At 43.6% G+C, this 22839-nt stretch overlaps 2 protein-coding genes across 3 annotated transcripts; one reads left to right on the plus strand and one right to left on the minus strand.

Annotated features, from left to right (window-relative positions):
* The first annotated feature begins 219 nt into the window (after positions 1-219).
* On the plus strand, positions 220-2564 carry LOC130128848 (mucin-2-like). The gene is made up of 2 exons (XM_056298605.1): positions 220-488; positions 1362-2564. The coding sequence occupies exons 1-2, from the start codon at positions 432-434 to the stop codon at positions 2562-2564; spliced, it is 1260 nt and encodes a 419-aa protein (XP_056154580.1). The 5' UTR covers positions 220-431.
* A 529-nt stretch (positions 2565-3093) lies between these two features.
* On the minus strand, positions 3094-15376 carry anxa14 (annexin A14). 2 transcript variants are annotated; one of them, XM_056298608.1, is made up of 13 exons: positions 15355-15376; positions 14948-14980; positions 13995-14091; positions 13199-13287; positions 11637-11750; positions 11367-11457; positions 10989-11068; positions 10701-10739; positions 10233-10323; positions 9924-10019; positions 9581-9636; positions 3401-3508; positions 3094-3230 (listed from the first exon to the last, which is right to left on the minus strand). In XM_056298608.1, the coding sequence occupies exons 2-13, from the start codon at positions 14972-14974 to the stop codon at positions 3171-3173; spliced, it is 948 nt and encodes a 315-aa protein (XP_056154583.1). In that variant the 5' UTR covers positions 14975-14980; positions 15355-15376; the 3' UTR covers positions 3094-3170. The 2 variants fall into 2 exon arrangements, with proteins under 2 accessions (XP_056154583.1, XP_056154581.1); XM_056298606.1 differs by lacking the exon at positions 15355-15376 and adding an exon at positions 15129-15161.
* Between the last annotated feature and the right edge of the window lie 7463 nt (positions 15377-22839).

The following is a 22839-nucleotide window of genomic DNA, read 5'->3' on the forward strand; positions in this document are numbered from 1 at the left end:
GCCAATGGTTAGCATTTTATTATTGTAATCAAAGTACATTATAAAATTATATAATTATAAAGGAGATCTTTGTTCCTCTACTGGACTTTAGCACAGTGACTACATCCCCTATGATGGATTTTTTTTAATTTTTTTTTTAGCATCTGATGACTAATGAACTGTATTTGACACCACTGTGTACAAGGACATCCTGATCCAGGACCAACCATACATCACATAGTCACTTGTACCGTCCTCTCCTTAACCTCGTCATATTGGAATATTAAATCTGCATCTACCTGCCAGCAGTAGTAAACTAAAGGCATGTTACCGCTGAGGAGAAAAGGTGGGAACTTGATGGGAGCAGCACTAGAAGTACGTCAACCATCTACATTCTGATTGGACCCTTTCTCTATTTCAAGTGGTGCATCTCCTTCTCAGATCTTGTCACCATGAATTCAGCTCAAGGTCTGTGTGTACTGGCTCTGCTGACCTCAGGCATAGCACAGGTAAATGTTTTTCTTCTTTCCAGATATAACACATGGGGTTTCTCATTTGGATTTCTCCTATTCTCTCACGTGGTTAAAATGGTTAGATAATTGCTCAGGCTTTTGTTTTTATTATAGAGATCGTGCATAGTGCGATAAAGATACTTTGACTTTGACTAGTAAATTCCAAGGAAATCCTTTGAAATTTGACTTGTTTGGCCATTGCACAAGCTCCTCAATAGACACTGGCATACTAATAACACAGACAATACTCTTGCACTTTAACTCAACCCCCCCCCCCATTTCCTGATAATGTCAGCATAATAGATATGTGAGGGACAAATAAGAAAATGTAAATACAGATTTTGAAATACTGATGTTGGTAAAGGTAGACAAGGTGTGGAACAGGACAATGTCCACTAGTGTGTCCCAACATGACTTAAGTGCTGAAATATTAATTTTAGAGTTGGCTCTGAGACAAGACAACATTAAATGACTTGAAGTTGTTGTTTGAAAAAGTTTCAAAATGAGTGCTTGGCTAAATCACGCTTTCAGTGGGATATTTTGATGACAGCCTATAAAGGGATTGTAGAGGAAAGCAACAGCAACCAGGAACATTTCATTTGTCATTAATTTATTTAATGACAAATTTATTATTTGTTAAGTTATTTGATTTATTAATTTATTTGTCACTTTGTCATTTTGCAAGGCTTGCAAATTTATCTTTTTATTTATGGACTGCCATATAAACTACCTTGAGATATGGAAGTTCCAGTGTATTTGATGTCAGGTAAAAAACAGCTCATTCAACCTTGGGCATTGTATTTATGACACATTACATTTGACTTTACATATCAATGACTAAATTTGAATTTACCTTACATCCCACATCAGAATCAAGAAACTACATCCAGTGTTCCCGTAACTGAAAAAGTCTCAACTAAAGCTACTGTACCTGTGACTGTGACCATGGCATCACCATCCACAACCAAAGCTACATCGGCTTCAACACAATACTCTACTGCAGCTCCAACTAAACTGGCTTCAACACAATCCTATACTGCAGCTCCAAATACATTGGCTTCAACACAACCTTCTACTGGAGCTCCAACTACAACGACACAACCCTCTACTGCAGCTCCAATTACAACACATTCAACTAAAGCTGCATCTGTCCTTACAACCACTACAAATGTAGCAACAACTGATACTACAACTACTGCAATCACTACTATGACTGTCACACCTACAAATACCACAGCTGTTCCCACAACTACTTCTAGAGCTGACCCTGCAATCACTACTACAACTGTCCCACCTACAAATACCACAACTGTTCCCACAACTTCTTCTAGAGCTGACCCTGCAATCACTACTACAACTGTCCCACCTACAAATACCACAACTGTTCCCACAACTTCTTCTAGAGCTGACCCTGCAATCACTACTACTACTGTCCCACCTACAAATACCACAACTGTTCCCACAACTACTTCTAGAGCTGACCCTGCAATCACTACTATAACTGTCCCACCTACAAATACCACAACTGTTCCCACAACTTCTTCTGGAACTGACTCTGCAATCACTACTACAACTGTCCCACCTACAAATACCACAACTGTTCCCACAACTTCTTCTAGAACTGACCCTGCAATCACTACTACTACTGTCCCACCTACAAATACCACAACTGTTCCCACAACTACTTCTAGAGCAGACCCTGCAATCACTACTATGACTGTCACACCTACAAATACCACAACTGTTCCCACAACTACTTCTAGAGCAGACCCTGCAATCACTACTACAACTGTCCCACCTACAAGTACTGCAACTGCTCCCACAACTACTTCTAGCGCTGACCTGACAACCATTGCTGCAACCATCGCAGCAACCATCCCTACCACTGCTACTTCAACCACCAGTACAACAGTTACAACAACCTCCACCCAGGCCTCAAGCACTTCCACTGTCCTCCCTCCAACCACGTCTCGCAATATAATCACTACTACCACTATGAACAGAGGCCCAGGGGTCAAAGCATCTCTGCTGACCTCTCTAGTGCCATTGCTGCTGTTTGTGCTGCACCACTGAGCACTACAGCGCTTCCTCTGTCTATGCAGGTATACTGCAATGGAAGATACTTGGAAACATTATCCAAGTATACGCCATTACATATATCTGCATGGATATATTGTCACCAGGGTAAAAGCTAAGGAATATGCATTTAATTTAAAGGGTTTAAGACGGTAGGTTTAGAATGTTTGCAGGTGTTCCAGGCTGTTCCTAACCTCAAAAGATATTCAGAGGTCTGTTTTCAAACAGAAATATTGCACATGTATTGATTTTAAACCCTTGCACAATGACTTCCAACAGACATCAGTCACATGTTTTATTTGAGTCACTGGTATACATATGTTCATGATAAAAATAATTTTAAACATATTTACAACACTGATGTTAATGGTGACATGTTTTTATTTATGTAAAGATAAAAAGTTCACAAGAAGCTAAAACCATTGTGTTCACAGGATAGTGCTTATTGTTAAACAAAAACAATAAACCTGCATGAAATGAACATGAAAGGAACAAAAATATTTATTTTCAAATGGACTCTTAGAGACTGACAGATAATCAATGATCCATAAATATGCACATTTTATGTAATGTAGCAAGTCAAACTTTGTAAATTTTGTCAGTTTAGTCCTCTGATCGACAGATAGCCAGAAGAGCCTGTAGATGATCTCCTTTGAATTGTTTCTGTTGGAAGAACAGGATTGGGAAATGAGAAAAAAACTCATTATTTTTCAAAAGAAATAAAACATGAGTGACTGTAAATGCTGTTTGTTTGATCAGCCTTTGTGTGTGTGTGTGTGTGTGTGTGTGTGTGTGTGTGTGTGTGTGTGTGTTTGTGTACATGTCTGGCCAACCTGTAGGGCGGTGTAGAGAGAGGTGCCTGTTTGTTTAAGGTAGGCGGCTCTAACACACAGTAGATCTTCCTCACAGTGAGACACCATGATTCCCTGGACAACGGCTGTCTACAGAGGAAAACGTGTGTGTGTTTTTGTGAATCATTATCTAGTCATAAATACAACTGCAAAGACACTACAGTTGGGTTGTGCAAAAGACAATGACAACAACAACCACAAACCAGTTTAACCCATTCTCACAATCCAGATGCTTCTATAGATGCAGAGCAACCTGCATTTGGTCATGACTGTAATAATTTCTCCATCAGTGCAAGGAAGTGTAGTGATATAATGCTATGTATATCCACTGGAACTACACTAGGTGTTATGTACTACCCGGACTGTTATTATGGTTACACCATTACCATGTATGGTTATTACATCTGCCTACGGAGCCACGATTAAACCTGAGTTCTATAACCCGGTGTGATCATTGATCCTCGACCAATACTACCCCAAGTATTACTTCATGGTGGCAGCGGTAAAGTACTCTCTATGAAGAATGAAGATAGACTGATAAAATTGTCCGTGGATAATTTCTGTCATCATTCAAACGAGAGCGCCAGGAACACTCCAGCCAGAGCAGGAGCGGGGGAAGTAAGTCCCACACACCACAAGACAAAGAGCACAAGCGCAAAACCTATAAAGACAAAAAGCAACAGAGCAGGACTCACATACATGCTGTAGAGAGTAGCAGTGAAACGGACAGTGAGAACGAAAGTACCTACCAGAAACAGTTCCACTCCATAACTATCAGTGAAAAGTGCATGCATAGCATAGACAGCAAGCCGGCCAGAGAGGAGGCATACACAGTCCTGAAGGTGACACCACCTGACCTACCTGGTCGTGGATACACACTACGTCTGAAGATAGGCACAGGTGCGTCAGGCAACACACTCCCATTACGTACCTTCAAGCAGATGTACGGTGAAAATGCATGCACCCAGAAACGACTGAAAAAAACCAACAGGAGGCTATCTGCATACAGTGGTCACGCCATCCCCTGCCTAGGCACCATTGACATTCCATGCCAGTACAAAGAATCCAAATGGATCAATGCAAAGTTCTACGTTGTAGACGTGCCAGGGCCAGCTATAGTTGGGCTGCCAACATGTGAACTGTTAAACCTAGTGACTGTCAATGTAGATGCAGTGACCGAGAAAGGAAATGCAAACCAGAAAAAAGTCAACACAAGACAGACAAAACCCAAAATGACCATATCTAACAGTGCAGACCTAAAGAGAGCATACCCAGACCAGTTTGACAAAATTGGCAACTTCAGTGGAAAGGCCAAGCTCTTCCTGAAAAAGGATGCTGAACCATTCATAGACCCACCACGTAAGTGCAGCATTCACATCAAAGACAAACTGAAAGATGAACTGAATAACCTAGTCGAACAAGATGTGTTAAGAAAAGTAGAACAGCACACAGACTGGTGCTCGAGTCTGGCATACAGCACAAAAAAAGACGGTTTCTTTCGTATATGCTTAGACCCCCAAAAGCTTCATGCCAGCCTTAGGAGATGCCCACACAAGATTCCTGCTGTGGAGGAACTGAACCCGAAGTTTGCAAATGCAAATATATTCAGCAAACTTGATGCAAAAGCTGGATATTGGTCAATACACCTAGAGGAAGAGTCACAACTGCTAACCACATTCCGAACTCCATTTGGTAGATACTGCTGGAAACGTTTGCCATTTGGTCTCAGTGTCTCTCAAGATCTCTTCCAGGCAAAGATGGACCAAATCCTGGAGGGGCTCGACGGTGTCGTCAGCATAGCCGATGATATCGCAGTCTACGGAGCAAGCGAAGAGGAGCATGACAGGAACCTGACCAACCTGATGGAGAGAGCAGCCAAGACAGGTATTGTGTTCAACAGTGACAAGTGCATAATCAAACAGACAAGCATCTCATTCTTTGGCAACCTGTACACAGACAAAGGTATCAAACCTGACCCAGCCAAAATCAGGGACATCCAGAAAATGCCGACACCCCAGAACAAAGATGAACTGAGCAGATTCTTGGGGATGCTGACCTACCTGTCAGCCTACATCCCAAAGTTCGCAGACAAAGCACACACACTGAGGGTGCTGCTGAAAAGTGACGTGCCTTGGACATGGGACACTGACCACCAAAAGAGCTTTGAGGACATGAACGTTATCAACGAACATGACTGCCTTAAGTACTATGATCCAAGCACACCTCTGACACTTGAGGTCGATGCATCACAGAAAGGACTGGGCGTGGCATTAGTGCAGAACAAAAGACCCATAGCTTTTGGCTCAAAGACACTGGACGACTGCCAATCCAGGTACAGCAACATAGAGCGAGAAATGCTGGCCATAGTCTGTGGAATGCAGCGATACCATACCTACCTGTATGGGAAGTCATTCATTGTAGTTACAGACCACAAACCCCTCATTACCATATGCACAAAGCCACTGCATGCCGCCCCGCCACAGCTTCAGCGAATGCTGATAAAAACACAAGGATACAACTACGAGGTCACGTATCGACCAGGAAACCAGATGGTCCTGGCAGACACACTCAGCCGACTACCCAACCCTGAGAACAACAGCAACATCGAGCTGGACGAGCGCATTGACGGAATAGAGGCAGAAGTCGAGGATCCAGAGAGGCTCACTGTTGCAATGATAAACTTCTCTCCCGAGAAACAGGACGCACTCCGCACGGAAACCACCAGCGACCCCAGACTCAATGCACTGAAAGAGCTGATCCACCAGGGATGGCCAGACAACATCAAAGCTCTACCAAGACAACTACGTGAGTACTGGTCATTCAGAGATGAGCTCGCAGTTGAAGCAGGAGTCATATTCAAAGGCAGACAGGTGCTCATCCCAGACTCCATGACTGATTCTATACTCGAACAGCTGCATGTAGGACACCAGGGCATCAAAAAGACACGGCGACTGGCGAGAGAAAGTGTCTACTGGATCAGAATGAACGATGACATCGAAAGAGTCTGCAGGTCATGTAGCATATGCATGGAACATCAGGATTAAATCCAAAGCAACCTCTCAACCCACACAACACACCGTCAAAACCATGGCAATCCCTAGCTTCTGATCTATTCGAGATCGATGGACATCAGTATTTACTGATTGTGGACAGATATTCTAAGTTCCCTCTAGTGGATGAAATGCCCATGCCTGTGTCCATACGGGCAGTTGCACAAAAAATGGAAATGTACATGTCTCTTTTTGGAAGGCCTGATGAGATACTTACAGATAATGGACCCCAGTACACAGGGCACGCGTTCCAGAAATTCATGGCTGACTGGGGAATCAGGCACGTGACAAGCTCACCCCACTATCCAAAAAGCAATGGATTCATTGAGAGGCATGTGCGACACATCGAATCCATTGTGAAGAAAACCATGAGACAAGGAGGTAATATACAAGTGGCCTTACTACAGGTCAGAGCAACACCCATCGACAGTCAACTACCATCACCAGCAGAACTGATCTTCGGAAGGCCAGTCACCACCCTGCTGCCGAGTCGAGGGGACCCAGGCAAGGAGGAAAACCGACTCCACCTGGAGCAGAGAACAGCAAACATGAAGGAACATCATGACCGCAGCAGCGGCAGAGAACTACCTCCACTCGGTCCCGGACAGCACGTATCTGTCCTAAACAAGGAAAAAGGGACTTGGTATCCAGCCACCGTCATACAAAAGTGCGATGAGCCAAGGAGCTACATTGTGCAAACATCAAATGGGAACAAACTCAGACGTGGCAGGAGCCACCTGCGGGAAATTCACCACCCCCATGCACTGAGGAACGCAAGAACCCGCTTCACAGAACCTCAACAGGACACTCATGCAGCTGGAACTTCTTCCAGCCAAACCTGTGAAACACACAAGACAGTACGCACAAGATATGGAAGAGCTGTTTCCAAACCAGCTCACTACAAGGACTATGAGTAGAGACAATCACACACAAAAGGAGGGCTCTGAATATGTTTATTGTTTTTTGAGATGGACAATTCTGAGTGTGTTGTCTAAAAAAAAAAAAAAAAAAAGAGAAGGCAACCTCTGTGTAATGACTGTACAATGCTGATCGATGATTGTACAACATTGGAATTGTGTGATATGTTGGTTTATATACCGAATGTTCTAGAGTATTTTGATACTGTAAAAATTGAAAACTAAACAGGGGGGATGTAGTGATATAATGCTATGTATATCCACTGGAACTACACTAGGTGTTATGTACTACCCGGACTGTTATTATGGTTACACCACTACCATGTATGGTTATTACGTCTGCCTACGGAGCCACGATTAAACCTGAGTTCTATAACCCGGTGTGATCATTGATCCTCGACCAATACTACCCCAAGTATTACTTCAGGAAGCAGTGCCACACAGGAGACAAAAGTGGTCTTAGAAGTATGAACAAGTAAAGAAACATGCAAACCGGAGTCAAATTTATTTGAAGGTGTAACAGTTAAAAATGCACTCTAATAATTCTTATTTCCAATGAGTATTTGCATCATATTGAGTAATTTTTATTTACTTTTAGGTTTAATGATAATTCCTATGGCAATGACCTTACTGCATTTCGCCTTTCTGTACCTCCTGACTTTCCGTAGCCCCTCTTCCTCCCCACATCGCTGTTTTGCATTGCTGAGGGCAATTTGTGTGGAAAAATGCTGCCGCGCTATTTTATTGTTTTCCTTGGACATTGAGCTGTATATATGGTAACCTTTAATGTGTATTGTTTATTGTCAATACTATTAAGTTACCCAGCTGTTTTGTGTTGACGGTTGATAGAAGTTTTGTAGACGTTTTTCATGTAACTTTCTGGCGCTATTTTGGTATTACGGCAGGCAGCCCTGTGTAGTGCTGCAGATTTTAGCACACATTTCTCAGGGTAAATTCGGTTATTTTGCATGTTTAGGAGTGGATGTGCAGAGGGGACCAGAAGGGTACTCGTGTGTGCTGGGTTTGTCTTCTGCAGGTATATGTTTTCCTTGTTAAATGTTATAATTTTAATCGTCTCTGTTTGGTAACCCAACCCCCATGCACATTTTACTTTGCCCACTGGGTGGCACTGTTTTTCCTTTTGTATATTTTTCTGCTGGGATGGACTCCAGCATCCCGCGACCGTGAGAGCAGGGTAAGTGGTTTGGATAATGCATGGATATTTTTCATGGTTCAGTTTAAGTTTTGAAGAGGAACGAGTTAAGACTTTGTTGTGAGAATGTGCGAATAAGATCGTACGCTGCCGTTTCACGTTGCTGAGAGAGTGGATGTGCAGAGGGGACCAGAAGGCAACTCGTGTGTTGTGTTTGTCTTCTGCAGGAGCAAATAAATGCTGGGAAACAACCCCTTACATTGTCACTTTTCATGCGTTTCATCCATTACACAAGGTTAGTTTGTACATTCAAGGAATTTGAGTTGATGGGTTTCCCACAACCATTAATAAAACTGGTATACAAGATGTCTGTGAATGTTCTCATTCATCCAGGTCATGGTTATCCAAAGGAGTTGAATCAAGTGCAACTGGACTTGGTATGTATCCGTGAAGACGTTTCGCCTCTCATCCAAGAGGCTTCCTAAGTTCGTGCCTTTCTGACTAGACCAAGCTAGTCTGACTGGCTGGTGATGAGACTCAGAGTCTCACGGATATATACCAAGTCCAGTTGCACTTGATTCAACTCCTTTGGATGGTATACAAGATAAAGTGGACAAGAAAAATAACAAACGATGTCAGACAGGAGATGACCAAAAATTATTTTTCTTCTATACCAAATGCAAACACTTTCTGTGAGAACCTGATTGACAGACGCATCAAGCAGGTTCTCGAGTGTAATAATTCTCGAGTGTAATAAGTTCTACATCACTGTAAGGCGGCAATACCATAAAAGAGTCGGAATGGTATAAATACGATGTGAATCAGTTGTAAATACCATCTATGTAGAGTATTGTGTGTATAAAACTTGGTTCGTAAAAACTATTCCTAAGTTAAAAAAAGTGATAGAAACCGATTGAATAAATGAATGAATCAACTGCACTTTACCCAATCTATCAGTTCAAGCTGTTAAATGTGACTAAACTGCTCCGACAGTGTAAACAAAAAGAAAAAGGGCGATGGTTTGACAACACCTGCATCTTACCTTCATGGTCTCTAGTCTTTTGGCGAGGTAGAGGTAAGGACTTTGAATGCACTGCACTGTTACATCACGCAGAAAGAGAGGTTATTGACATCAGCCCCGATGAACTCTGACTCAACATATCTTTCACACACATGCTGACAACGCTTATCAACAATAACACACCCATTTGACACACAGAGCTTCCCAGTTAAGAACTTTATGGCATGCCATGGTAATGGTAGCTAGTTACTCATTTCAATTAAGTATGTGGACATACAGTTTCACATTATGGCTGGACCTTTTGGTACACATAAGGCGTACTGGGTATACAGGAGGGGGCGCCATTCACCACTAGAGTACTTACCTAGTGCTCTTAGACCGATTCTAATGTCTCCTGTAAATCGTTTCTCCAAGGTATGATCCAGGGTCTGTCCCAGCTCCAGCTCTAATCTCAGAAACACTGCACAAAATCACAAAGTTAGAGTAAGGAGACATTCAGGTGGAGAACTTGTCAGATTTGAAAAATGTCACGTAGGACACTTCAGGAAGCCACAATGACCCAAACACACAGATAAGCAGACAGAAAGGTGAACACTCATGCACACGTGCACACACACACACACACATGCAAATGCATGCGTGTGTGTGTGTGTGCAGCAGCTGGGTGTCTCACCCCTGTTAAGATGATCCGAGTCTCTAGACGTCAGTATGTCTATCCACGGACCAGCGTCAGCTTTTTTCCCGCTCAGTGATGCCAATAGAGCCTGAGATGATGACACCAATACAAGAAACCCATTAAAGGATGATTAATAATACATATCAGTCACTGAAGCAGCACATATAGTACATGAGTCATCGGTTTCACTGGCAGAAAACGTTTTTTCCCCAAAAACAAATATTTATGTAAAATTGAGAAAACGTGCTGGATTTTCTATTGAAAGTTTGTGTAATTCCTATATAACTGTGATTTTACAGTTGAGTTTCAACAGGTTGTCTCAACAAAATATATTGTCAATTGACAGGAGACAGTAGTGATGATGAGAAATTACAAAATGGCACAAAAAGTGGATTTAAACAATGGAGCAAGTTTATCTTTTTGATTATTTTTTCTGAAAACCAGCATAATGTTTTGATATATTACCTCAGTATCTCTTTGCACCACACCTGCAACATCTTCTTTCTGTTAGGAGAGAGGAGATGGAACGATTGGCTGTTATTTCACATTCACACAAATATAGGAAAAATAAATATTGATGGCTACCGCTATTTGAAGTGTTTTAAACAGCAGTAGCCATCATAGTAGTCTTTAGTCACTGGTACTACACTGCTGCTTGGGGTATTTCTACGACAGCTACCACAATAGCTTCAGATATTCTTACTGTGTCATGAACCATTGATGAGTAGTGAAAAGTAAAGGCGTCAGCATTACATGTAGTAAAGCCACAACGAGGTTAGCGAATTCTCCACTGGTTTCTCCTTTCAGTTCCTTCTCCAGGTCCTTCTTATATACTGAAAAAAAAAACCAAACACACAAGACCATCAGGACAACTGTGACAATGGAGATGGTGTGGAAAACATGTATGAGTCACCTCAGTCCAAAGGTGTTTGTGTGCCACTTCGGAGGTTTTGCTACTGGATGAGGTTGTATGGGTGTGAAGCCGTATACACGCTGCAGCGTAACTTAGGGGGAACCTTGTGGACATCTCAAATAAGACCGAGTCAAAAAGACCCCATAGAATTGTTGTACAACGTAATGCACATGAATAAAACAATGGGTCGAATCAGAGATGCCGGTGTTGCTGCTTACGTTCAGTGTAGGCAGCGCTGATTTCCTTAAGTTGCTGGCCAGATTTTGTACACAGGACGTCCACCAGCATGTCCTCATCGGTACCTAAACCCTGCACATATACAAACACAGACATGCACATATACATAAACTATAACTTTGATCACTCAAGTATAACATACAGGGTATAGTATTAAGTATAGCTACTCAAGGGTAAATATTTATATATGAGTGCATATGTGCTTGTGCACTTGCAGGGACACACACATGAACACACAGACATACACGCACCTCCATGGCCTGTCGTAGGCGGTGAGCACTGTACTGCTCTTGGGTCATTAGCAGAGCCAGCAGCAGAGTCTCCAGATCTCCAGACAGAGCCTTTTTCACACCACACACCAGGTCCTGGAACACAACATACTGGGATGGGATGATGTGCCACCAAAGACAAACTTCTGTAGGAATAGTAAAATTGCCACCTATGGTCAGACAAGATGGAGATAGTCTCAACAGAAACTCGAGTTGTTTCCCTCTCTTACTAGTAAGAGGATAGAAAGGAGTCATCCCTCCACAAGATCTTTTTTTGCATGTCACACAGAAATCTTAGAGAATTTCAATACTATGGGCGCCCGGGTAGCGTTGCGGTCTACTCTGTTGCCTACCAACACGTAGATCACCGGTTTGAATCCCCGTGTTACCTCTGGCTTGGTTGGGTGTCCCTACAGACACAACTGGCCGTGTCCGCGGGTGGGAAGCCAGATGTGGGTATGTGTCTTGGTCGCTGCATTAGTGCCTCCTCTGGTCGGTCGAGGCACTGTGCGGGGGGGGGGGGATAGCGTGATCCTCCTACGAGCTACATCCCCCTGGTGAAACTCCCCTGTCAGGTGAAAGGAAGTGGCTGGTGACGCCACATGTATCAGAGGAGACATGTGGTAGTCTGCAGCCCTCCCCCGGATCGGCAGAGGGGGTGGAGCAGTGACCAGGACGGCTCGGAAGAGTGAGTAATTGGATAATGAGACAGCTACAATTGGGGAGAAAAGGGGGAAAAAATCCACACAAAAAAAGAAAGAATTGCGATACTATGTGAAAATCAACTATTGTTCCTCTCCGTCTTTGAGAGGAACAGAAGAGGTGGACATGTTGTTCGGTTCTTAGTTTGAGTTTTTCACGGACACTTCAAGACAATTATCACTGTGGCCCGACCCGAAGTCTTTGTTACATTATGAAAAGTTGGGTTATTCTGAAAGCAAGTGACTGTCAAACTCTCTGACTAAACAAAGGTGTATTCACTCACAGAGTCCAAGACTGGTTTTAATGATATTTAATCAGCAAACACTCGGAAACTGCAGATGAGCAAACATCACCCATATGCATGTCAGTAAAAGTTTGTGACATGTAGTCACACAGACTCAAAGCAAGTCTGTATTATGCTGCTTTGCTAATGTCTTAGTGATTAGCTAGATATTTGTGGTCTATTGCTAACGAAGGAGCTTCCTTTTGCTACCGTTCCATTTAGCGCCTATTTATATAGCTCTGCAATTTTCACAGGAAAAACATAAAGTTTTAACACAGGATTATGTCAGCTGAATTTCCAAAAGCCAAAATGTGGAACAAAAAAGAACCCCAAAAACTCCTACGTGATGATCTCTACCAGTTACGATACCAAAACACCATAAGGGCCAACCATATAACACAAGAGTAGGAGGAGAGCATGTACATACATATATTTCTGTTTTACTTGGTAGGAATCAGCAATTACTCCCATTTACCTGTTAAACAAATGAGGCCACAAAACGTGAAACATTAATAAGAAGTTACAAATGCAGTAATGCTGAGATCATTTCTTTCATTACCTTTTCTGTTGTTTCCTGGTAGGTCTTAGTGATGACTTGTCTCTGAGCGTTGTTTCGGTTGGTCAGGATTCTCACCAGAGTGACAGCATCTGAATGAACAGTATGACACTTGAATTACAACACCCGTTCCTGTATAGTTACTGTACTTCTGTACCTATGTGCTGTAATGGATGTCAAATTCTAAAATATATTGAATGAATGAAAATGAAATGAAAGCCACTTTATTTGTCATTGTATTCTTACAATGAATTTGTTCTCTGCATTTAACCCATCCTATCGTATATCCTATTGTGCCTTGCTCAGGGACACAGACAGGAGTATTAACCCTAATATGCATGTCTTTTTGATGGTGGGGGGAAACTGAAGCACCCGGAGGAAACCTACACAGGCACGGAGAGAACATGGAAACTTCACACAGAGGACAACCTGGAGTTCGAACCCACGACCTTCTTGCTGTGACACAACAGTGCTAACCACTGAGCCACTGTGCTGCCCCCCCCTTTTTTTAAGAGATTGCACTAGAATAATAATTTATCGCTTTAAGTTCAACTATGCCCTGTGATGGCGTGGCGGCCCATCCAGGGTGTCTCCCTGCCTGCCGCCCGATGACTGCTGGGATAGGCTCCAGCATCCCCATGACCCTGAGACCAGGATAAGCGGTTTGGATAATGGATGGATGGAAGCTCAACTATATTATATCCTGCTAAAAGACACGTAGCTGGGATATCTTTCTCCAGACCAGTTTGATTCCAGACATATTTGTTCTTATCCTGACAAAGTGTATTCGTGGACATACCTTTCTTCTCCAATGCAGTCTGGATCTCCGCAACATCTCTCTCTGGGTGGAAGGTGAGGAAGGGACGCACAGTGCCTAATGTACCCCAGGACATTTTCTATGGGAGGGAAAAGTGGGGGCCAGATACAGTGAAACAGTGAGGGAGGCACATAGAGCGAAAGAGACAGAGACAGAGAGGAATGTGATTGGTGGTTGTTTCTGATGCAACAGACAAGACGTAACAGAGGATAAGAGACGTGCATACCACAAAGCGGGCCAACTACGATAACAAGGAGTAAAAACAAATGGAATATTTAGCAAGAAAGAGATGATAGTGGAGATCAGCAGTGAGGTGCTGAGGGTGTCGAGGGAAAATATATGACACACTTTTCATCATGCTTTAAACTTGAAGTATGTCAAAAATTTGAAGAATGTCAAAAATTCTGTTCTCCCGTTCTCCTCCTCTAATACATAGAGGTGGAGGGTTAAGGCGACATAGAAGTGAGGTGAAGTGACAAATAATGGAAAAGACAAGATGTGAACAGTTTTTTATGGTACCATACATACATCGCAGCTACTAAAATGTGATGCTATTAAAGCATCACGTTTTGCCTTGCAAGATAATGCAAGAGAAGACATGAGCCGAGGAGCTTAAGTAGGAAAACATAAGAGCTGGGTCAACAATCTTCATTCATGTTGAGAAGATAGCATACCAATAGTCTTTTCATTAAATGTTAATGTAGTTGATGGTACGCAATATCTTTTTTGACATCGATTTTCATCACACACACACACACAAACAGATCTTGTAGCTAACAGTATTACAAACCAATGTGAGTTCGTACTACAGTGGTTGAAAGCCCCTTTTCTAGATGATGAAAGGTGAAGAACCAAAGGGGGCAGGTGGCTGGTCTAGTTTGTCTTGATAGCAAATAGTGGAATTCAATGAATGGGGAACAAAGGATGTTACTTACATAAGATTTGAAGTATTCGGGGTCCATAGCTTCCTTTAACAAAAAAAACAAAAAAAAATGTTGACACAAAAAGACAATTTCCACACACATGCATAAACATGAAAAAAAAGTAAGCCCACGTGTATGTGCAACAATGGATGGGCACACAAAAGGCACAGTAACAGGCCAATTCAAAACTTACTCAGTTCACCCAGAATAGACGTGTTGGTGAACAGTCAGAATTTAATTACAGTTTCAGTCTTCATGTCCCAACAAAACTCTGAATATAAGCCTCTCTGAGGTGTATTTACTTAGAAGGGGTGTTTAACGTCATGGCTATTCAAACACACACCTAACAGAATAACGTCTTTCTAATTAAGTTAGCGCTATTTAAAAAAAACGCTCTCAAGTATGCCAGGGTTTCCTACCTGTAACGGAGTGATATGGTGGCTGTAGAGAGATGGGGAAGTAGAGGAGTTGGTGATAACTTCTAGACTGCCCTGTATCTAAGTCCCACCTGTGCTGTGCCACACCTTCCGTAGTACACCCACCATACTGTCAAACAAACCGCGGACCAATCAGCGCTCACAATCTTCACAGCTATGTCCGCACCAATTGGCCTGCAGGATTACTACGGCCACCCACTTTCAAAATATGAGCGATTACGAGCCGCAGAGGAATCCGGACTATCGGGTTTGCTTTATTGGAGACCCTTGCCCCGAAACGGCCCTGAAACGCAAACAGTACCTTTACGACTCAAAATCAGTGTGGAAACCATGTGTGTTTGCTCGACGAATTGTCAGTTCGGTTTTATCAAATAAAAACAATTTCACCAGTTCTTTTTAACTAAAAGCGTTTGATCCTCGCATAAAAATGAGCCACATGCGTTATTATCATGCCAACATGTCACCCGGGGGGAGGGGGGGCGACCTCTCAGGGTAAACTGGCTCTGCTGGGCTGGTATGCTCGTACACCTGAAAATGTAACTGTAATGAATGAAAGGTCACGTGTTTAACTTGACCTACTCACGGGTGTACGTGCAGTGCGTGTGACCTATACAGGAAGTTAGAAGGGCATGTTATGAAGGTTGTATGTCGGATGAACGCTAGTAAAAGCTACACAGTTAAGAACCTACGAAGTCGGCTCGTTCTTGAATTATTCTTATGTCAGTAAGACAAGGCGTCTACGGACATTACATGGTGTCAGAATAGTCTGTGTATCGGAACACGAGCGGTCATGCCGAAGTTTAATCCGCCGAGTGAATTCAAGTTTGACTGCCCCGTTGAATGGCCGGAGTGGAAACAACGGTTTTCGCGCTTCAGGCTCGCGACAAAGCTGGATAAAGACGACGGGGAGATTCAAGTGAGTTCGCTGATTTATGCAATGGGCAGCGAGGCTGAAAAGATATTCAGCTCGTTTGACTTCGCGGCGGAGGGTGATAAAGTGGACTATGATATCGTACTGAAAAAGTTCGACGACTACTTTATTCCCCGCCGTAACATCATACATGAGAGGGCGTGCTTCTATCAACGTAGCCAGCAGCCAGGAGAGACAGCGGAGATGTACATCCGGACATTGTATGAGCTGTCTGAACACTGTGAGTTTGGGGACAAGAGGGATGAACATATCAGAGATCGTCTGGTAGTGGGCATAAAAGACAAAGTGCTCTCCCGTCAGTTCCAGCTCACAGCGGACCTTACTCTGGTGAAAGTCATTGAACAAGTGCGCCAGGCGGAGGCAATAACAAAGCAGCTCAGCCTCCAAGCTAACCAACCAGAGGCCCAGCTGGCTAACGTCAATGTTGTCCGACGGCGGGACGGACGCCAAAACAAAAAGGGCGGACAGCGTCATGGTGGCAGCAGACCTGCAACCAACAAAGTAGATGAATGCGGGAGGTGCGGCAAGACGCAGCACACCGATGAGCGGAAGTGTCCTGCAACGAACAGTAAGTGCAACAAGTGTCATAAAAAGGGACATTGGGAGCGTGTATGTCACTCTAAAGCGGTGAGAGAAGTCACTGAAGAGGTTAAACAGCTGTACTTTCTGGGAGAAGTTGGCAAAGAGAGCAGTCAGGAAGATTGGACTGTTAGTTTAACAATAAGTGATGTACCAATAACCTTTAAAATTGACATGGGGGCTGACGCTACTGTTATCAACCAAGGGACGTTTAAAAAGCTGAAGCCAAACATAAAACTGGGACCTCCTGACACATGCTTCATAAGCCCAGGTGGAAACATCAGCTGCATAGGACAGTTTCAAGCCACAACCAACTACAAGGAGAAACAATACTCCTTTCCAGTGTATGTGATCAAGGGGAGAGGCAGCTGTCTGCTGAGTCGTCCAGAGGCAGTGGAGATGGGTCTAGTGAAGCGGATGAATGAGGTCAGTGGAGTTTTCGGTTCAAGTGGACTGCTGAAAACAGACCCAGTGAAAATAGCTCTGGTGGAGGGTGCCCAGCCATACGCGGTGCATACAGCCAGACGGATACCGCTACCACTTGTACCACTGGTTAAGAAAGAACTGCAGCGCATGGAAAATGAGGGCATTATTGAAAAAGTGACTCAGCCCACAGAATGGTGCGCCGCTATGGTGCCGGTGCTGAAACCGAACAAGAAAGAGGTTCGCTGCTGCGCTGACCTCAGGAGGCTGAATCGAGCGGTGAAACGTGAGAAATACGTGCTGCCCAGTATGGAGGAAATAATGCCAAGGCTCGCAGGGTCAAAGTTCTTCATAACGTTGGATGCAGCAAGTGGGTTTTACCAGATCCCCTTGCATGAAGACAGCAGGGGGCTCACCACTTTCATCACCCCATTTGGGAGGTATGCTTTCTGCCGCCTTCCATTTGGTATAACGAGTGCTCCAGAGATTTTCCAGAGAAAGATGGCGGAAACTCTGACCGGGCTAGAGGGCACAGAGGTGTACATGGATGACATCCTTATACATGGAGAGACTGAGGAAATCCATGACCGGCGCCTAGCAGAGGCGCTGGGGGTCATTGAAACAGCAGGTCTCAAACTGAACCAAGCGAAATGCAAGTTCAAACAGAAACAAGTCCGCTTCCTTGGTCATATCATCAACGAGGCAGGCATCAGACCTGACCCGGACAAAGTGGCCGGAATAGAGAACTTTCCTCAGCCCCAGAACGTGACGGAACTCAAGAGGTTCCTCGGGATGGTGAACTATTTGGCAAAATACGTCCCAGAGCTGTCCACTGTAGGTCAGCCGCTTTATGGACTGCTTAAAGCAACGACAGAGTGGCTGTGGGGACCTGCACAGAACACAGCATTCCAAGACCTTAAAGCAGCACTCGCCACCGCCCCGGTACTCACCTTTTATGACGTCACTAAGGCTACGGTGGTGTCAGCAGATGCCAGCAGCTACGGGCTGGGAGGCGTTCTGCTCCAGCAGCACGGGGAACACTGGAAGCCCGTGGCCTACTGCTCCCGACGGCTGAGTGACGCAGAGACAAGGTACGCACAGATCGAGAAAGAGTGCTTAGCCAGCGTCTGGGCGTGTGAAAGGTTCGAGAAGTACTTGTTTGGGCTTGACAATTTCAGACTTGTCACCGATCATAAACCACTAGTGCCTCTCATGAACAGCAAAGACTTGGATAATGTGCCCATTAGGTGCCAGAGACTGTTAATGAGGCTGATGCGTTTCAATGCAGTGGCTGAATACGCACCAGGCAAAACTTTAGCTGTGGCTGATGCACTCTCCAGAGGCCCAGAGCAGTGCTACGGAGATGGTGCTTCTCATGATGATGTTGCAGCGCACATTGATGCCATCGTGTGCCAGGTGCCTGCGACACCTTAAAGGATGCAGGAGATAAAACAGAGCACGGATGGGGATCTGCAGCTCCAGACAGTGTTGGGCTTCATCAGACACGGCTGGCCTGAGTATGTCGATAAAGTGCCGGAGACAGTCAGAGACTTTTATCAGGTGAGAGGGGAGTTATCTGAGGTAGATGGTTTAGTCATCAGAGGCCGTCGTATCGTCATTCCCACAGAGATGAGGGAGGTGATCTTAGACAGAATACACGACGGGCACCTGGGGATAGTTAAGTGCAGAGAGAGAGCTAGCCAGTCAGTGTGGTGGCCCAAAATGACAGAGCACATTACAACAAAGATACAGCAATGTCAATTCTGCAGAGAACACAAGAACACACAGAGAAAAGAGCCTTTAATGTCAAGTGAGCTCCCATCCAGACCATGGCAGAAAGTTGGCATAGACCTGTGTGAGTACAAAAAGCAAAACTACTTGATAGTGTCTATTATTCCAGGTTTTTGGAGATCCTAAATCTACCAACAACTACTAGCAGTCAGGTTGTAGCTACGCTGAAGGCTACATTTGCACGTTTTGGTATCCCTGAAATTGTAGTTAGCGATAATGGGCCACAGCTAGTTTCAGAAGAGATGAGGAGGTTCAGTGAGGATTATGATTTCATCCATGTGACTTCAAGCCCACACTACCCCCAGAGTAATGGACAGGCAGAGAGGGCTGTTCAGATAGCCAAAAGCATATTAAGGCAGGAAGACCCTCTCCTCGCCCTGTTGACATACAGAGCTACACCCTCTTCTTCCACTGGAGCCAGTCCAGCGGAATTGCTCATGGGTAGGAGACTCAGAACCACCTTACCCACATTGCAGCATAACCTGAAACCGGCCTGGCCTAAAGAGGAACTGATCAAAACCGCTGACGCCGCAGCCAAATCGAGGCAGGCTTTCTACTACAACCGCAGGAACGGTGTGCGGACACTGCGCCCACTGAACTCGGGTGACGCAGTACTCACCAAACCTGATGGACAGAAAACATGGACAATGCCAGCAGTTGTTCACAGTCAGAGCTCCACTCCCAGATCCTACATAGTGGAGACAGCTCAAGGTGAACATTACAGAAGGAACAGGCGCCACCTGTTGGCCACACCTAAAACACTCACCTTTGTCAGCAGGGATCCTGACCATGTCACTCCAGGGGAGAGTGGAAACACGGATGAGTCCCGAGCAGCAGAAATGCCAACTTCCACACCATATGTTACTCGCTCTGGCAGGGTGAGCAAGCCTGCAATCCGGCTGGATTTGTGAGGCGTATGGACTTGTGTACTGTGGGGGATTTTTTATTTTTTTTGTGAAAAGGGGGGTGATATACAGGTTAGAAAATCATCTTAGAGGGGGAGATGTAATGAATGAAAGGTCACGTGTTTAACTTGACCTACTCACGGATGTACGTGCAGTGCGTGTGACCTATACAGGAAGTTAGAAGGGCATGTTATGAAGGTTGTATGTCGGATGAACGCTAGTAAAAGCTACACAGTTAAGAACCTACGAAGTCGGCTCGTTCTTGAATTATTCTTATGTCAGTAAGACAAGGCGTCTACGGACATTACAGTAACTGTGAGAGAGACGTCAACGAACGAAGACTTTTCATGTGCCCATAATGCGTGAACACCAACTCTCGGAACTTCCTGTTGTCGTGGTCCACATGAAGGCAAGGGTGAGGGGGGGGGGGGGACAGACAGCAAGAGAGAGAGTTCAGTGCAGCAGCAACACCACATTTTCACAGACTTTCTTCACATAGATTTCCCAAAAAGATGAACACAACAGGCATTGGCCCTTTCCTATTTAGATGAGCGTTGTACGCTACGTGTTGTCTACCTGCTGTGTACCTGCAGCAGGGCCCAGGGACATGTGGGCGCTGCGGGTTACTGTAGTTATCATCAACAAAACTGATCTACGACAAGATCTTTCTTTTGTGTTATGAGACTTTATGGTTATGGTATTTTCTGTGTAGTCGGTATTAGGTAGAAAACTGCTGAATCGAGGAAACTGGGTTCATAAATAGAATCCATACAAAAAGAAAAGAAAAAAAAGCCTGGCTATCTTATGCCTCATCATCATCATAAAACAAAAAAATATATAGAAAGTACTACCACAACACACTTTGAATTTTAAAAACACCAGCTTAGTTTCATCACTTAGCATTGCTAAAATAGTGGATCCCGTTTTCATAAGTGTCATAAAATATTATATAATTTTGCCAATGAAGGAATCAAACCAGTATCTTCCAGATAGTGCTAAATTATATTGTGCTTCATCTTGCAACCACAGGTGCCATTTGTTTCAAGTGGTGCAGACTACGTTTTTTCCAATGCTACTCACTCTGCAATTGTTGTGATGTTCAATACTTATCAGATGAGTATGTATTACGGGTCACTACTTTATTTCAGAAAGACAGTCCGCTCTGCCGACAGCAATGATATAATGACCGCAACAGCCTTGTCAAATAGTCTGAAGACTCTCATTGTATGAATAAATCAATGAACTTAGTAAAAAGGATATATGAAAAATGAGCAGATAAACAAAATACACCATTACGTGCTCAGACATCACCGTAGCCCAGGCTGCCTGAACAGAACATGGGGGAAAGGAAAACACGATTTCTTAAGTCTATGAGCTTCAGAGAAAAAACGTCTCAATAATAATCGTGGATATTGCAATCTCAGAGTGTGTAATTTCTTATATTATTTCTCTGTTTTTGGATATTGAAAGCCCACTGTCGTAGTAGTATTTACATTACCACTGTGGTCAATTAACCATCTTTGCTTTTGTCAAGTTCCTTTTATTCAATATTTTAAAACCACTCCCTTTCATATTACATTTCACATTTTTTTTCCTGTATCAAATCACAATATACAAACAGAGTAATGTACATTTCTTGTCAAAATATATTTGATATTTTCGAAAATACCTCAAGGAATAGGAAAAACCTTCAGAGAAAATAGCCTCAGAGAAACCGCATCACATCCATCTAAACTGCACTGTGTACAGTACACTGGTGTCCAGTGTACAAGGAACGCAACATTTCCCATCAAATAAACAATATTTTAGACCAATTAAAAAATGACATTAAAATGCATAAGTCTCACACAAAAATACATTTGCAGCACACAACATTCTTTTGGCTTCATTCATCCACCAGTCTATCTTGGATATATTGTTTGTTAGCTGTGCAGAATGCTTTACACCAAGAAGTTAGGGCTGGGCCATTCATGCCCGTTATTTAGAGATGACATTAAAACTCCACTTTTTCCAACTGTAAACAAAACTTTATAAGCATTCAACTGCAGATGCTTCTAAGGCCACAGAATTTTACTCTGGAATTTATGAGCAATTTAAAATGAGCATCTACTGTTAATTCCCAATTTAACTGATGGGATCATCCGATGCAAGTCTAAGCGCATAACGTTGGTGAATCAGAGATCAACCCGTACATGAATGGATATGACTAAATAAGTCTTATTACAGAGGTCAAACGGGTTGTACCAAAAGGACAGAGGAAACAGTTAAGTAGAGCAGCAGAATGTCTCCAAAACACTTAAAAATACATCATCCAATGTTCAAATGTAAAGCCGATTTGATTTTTTCACCCCTTTTTTTTCTCTCAGAACATCTTATTCATTGCACAGAGCGAAGGCACATAGAGGGATTACAAGGGTCTTTGGTATTCTGCAGTCCTCGCATGCAAGTATATACAATCCTCACAATCCCGTGTTTGTTCACAGATGAGAGGGTCCATGATATTGGAGATGGTATGAAAACCGCCGAGATGGACAGACCATCTGTTCCCATAATCATGTGTTGTGTTCCTGCCAGTTACATGCACTGCGAAATTCAGAAAATATCTCTGTAGTCCTTAATCGTATTGCATTGTACAGCATGGCAGTGGGGGTGGGGGGGTCCCTTGTATGATGAGGCAAGAGTTAGAGATTTTTAAGGGAAATTTAAAAGGAATTTTGAGCAAAAGAGCTGACTGAGAGTTAAGCAGAAGTTTCGGTAACATTGATGTGACGTTGAGGGAAGGTCAGGGGAAGACTGATGGTTTATTGAGGACCGGTGGGTTGAAGTTAGGTATTATGG

The sequence above is a fragment of the Lampris incognitus genome, chromosome 18, assembly GCF_029633865.1.
Source record: "Lampris incognitus isolate fLamInc1 chromosome 18, fLamInc1.hap2, whole genome shotgun sequence".
NCBI lineage: Eukaryota > Metazoa > Chordata > Actinopteri > Lampriformes > Lampridae > Lampris > Lampris incognitus.

Bases quoted from the DNA above. Each gene is read 5' to 3' on its own strand.
- LOC130128848 (XM_056298605.1), top strand. From the start codon at position 432: ATGAATTCAGCTCAAGGTCTGTGTGTACTGGCTCTGCTGACCTCAGGC. The intron at 489-1,361 runs GTAAATGTTTTT...ATCCCACATCAG, and splicing joins TGACCTCAGGCATAGCACAG to AATCAAGAAACTACATCCAG.
- anxa14 (XM_056298608.1), bottom strand. From the start codon at position 14,974: ATGGACCCCGAATACTTCAAATCTTAT. The intron at 11,458-11,636 runs GTGCGTGTATGT...GTATATGTGCAG, and splicing joins GCCTACGACAGGCCATGGAG to GGTTTAGGTACCGATGAGGA. The intron at 3,231-3,400 runs GTTGGCCAGACA...TTCTTCCAACAG, and splicing joins CTCTCTACACCGCCCTACAG to AAACAATTCAAAGGAGATCA.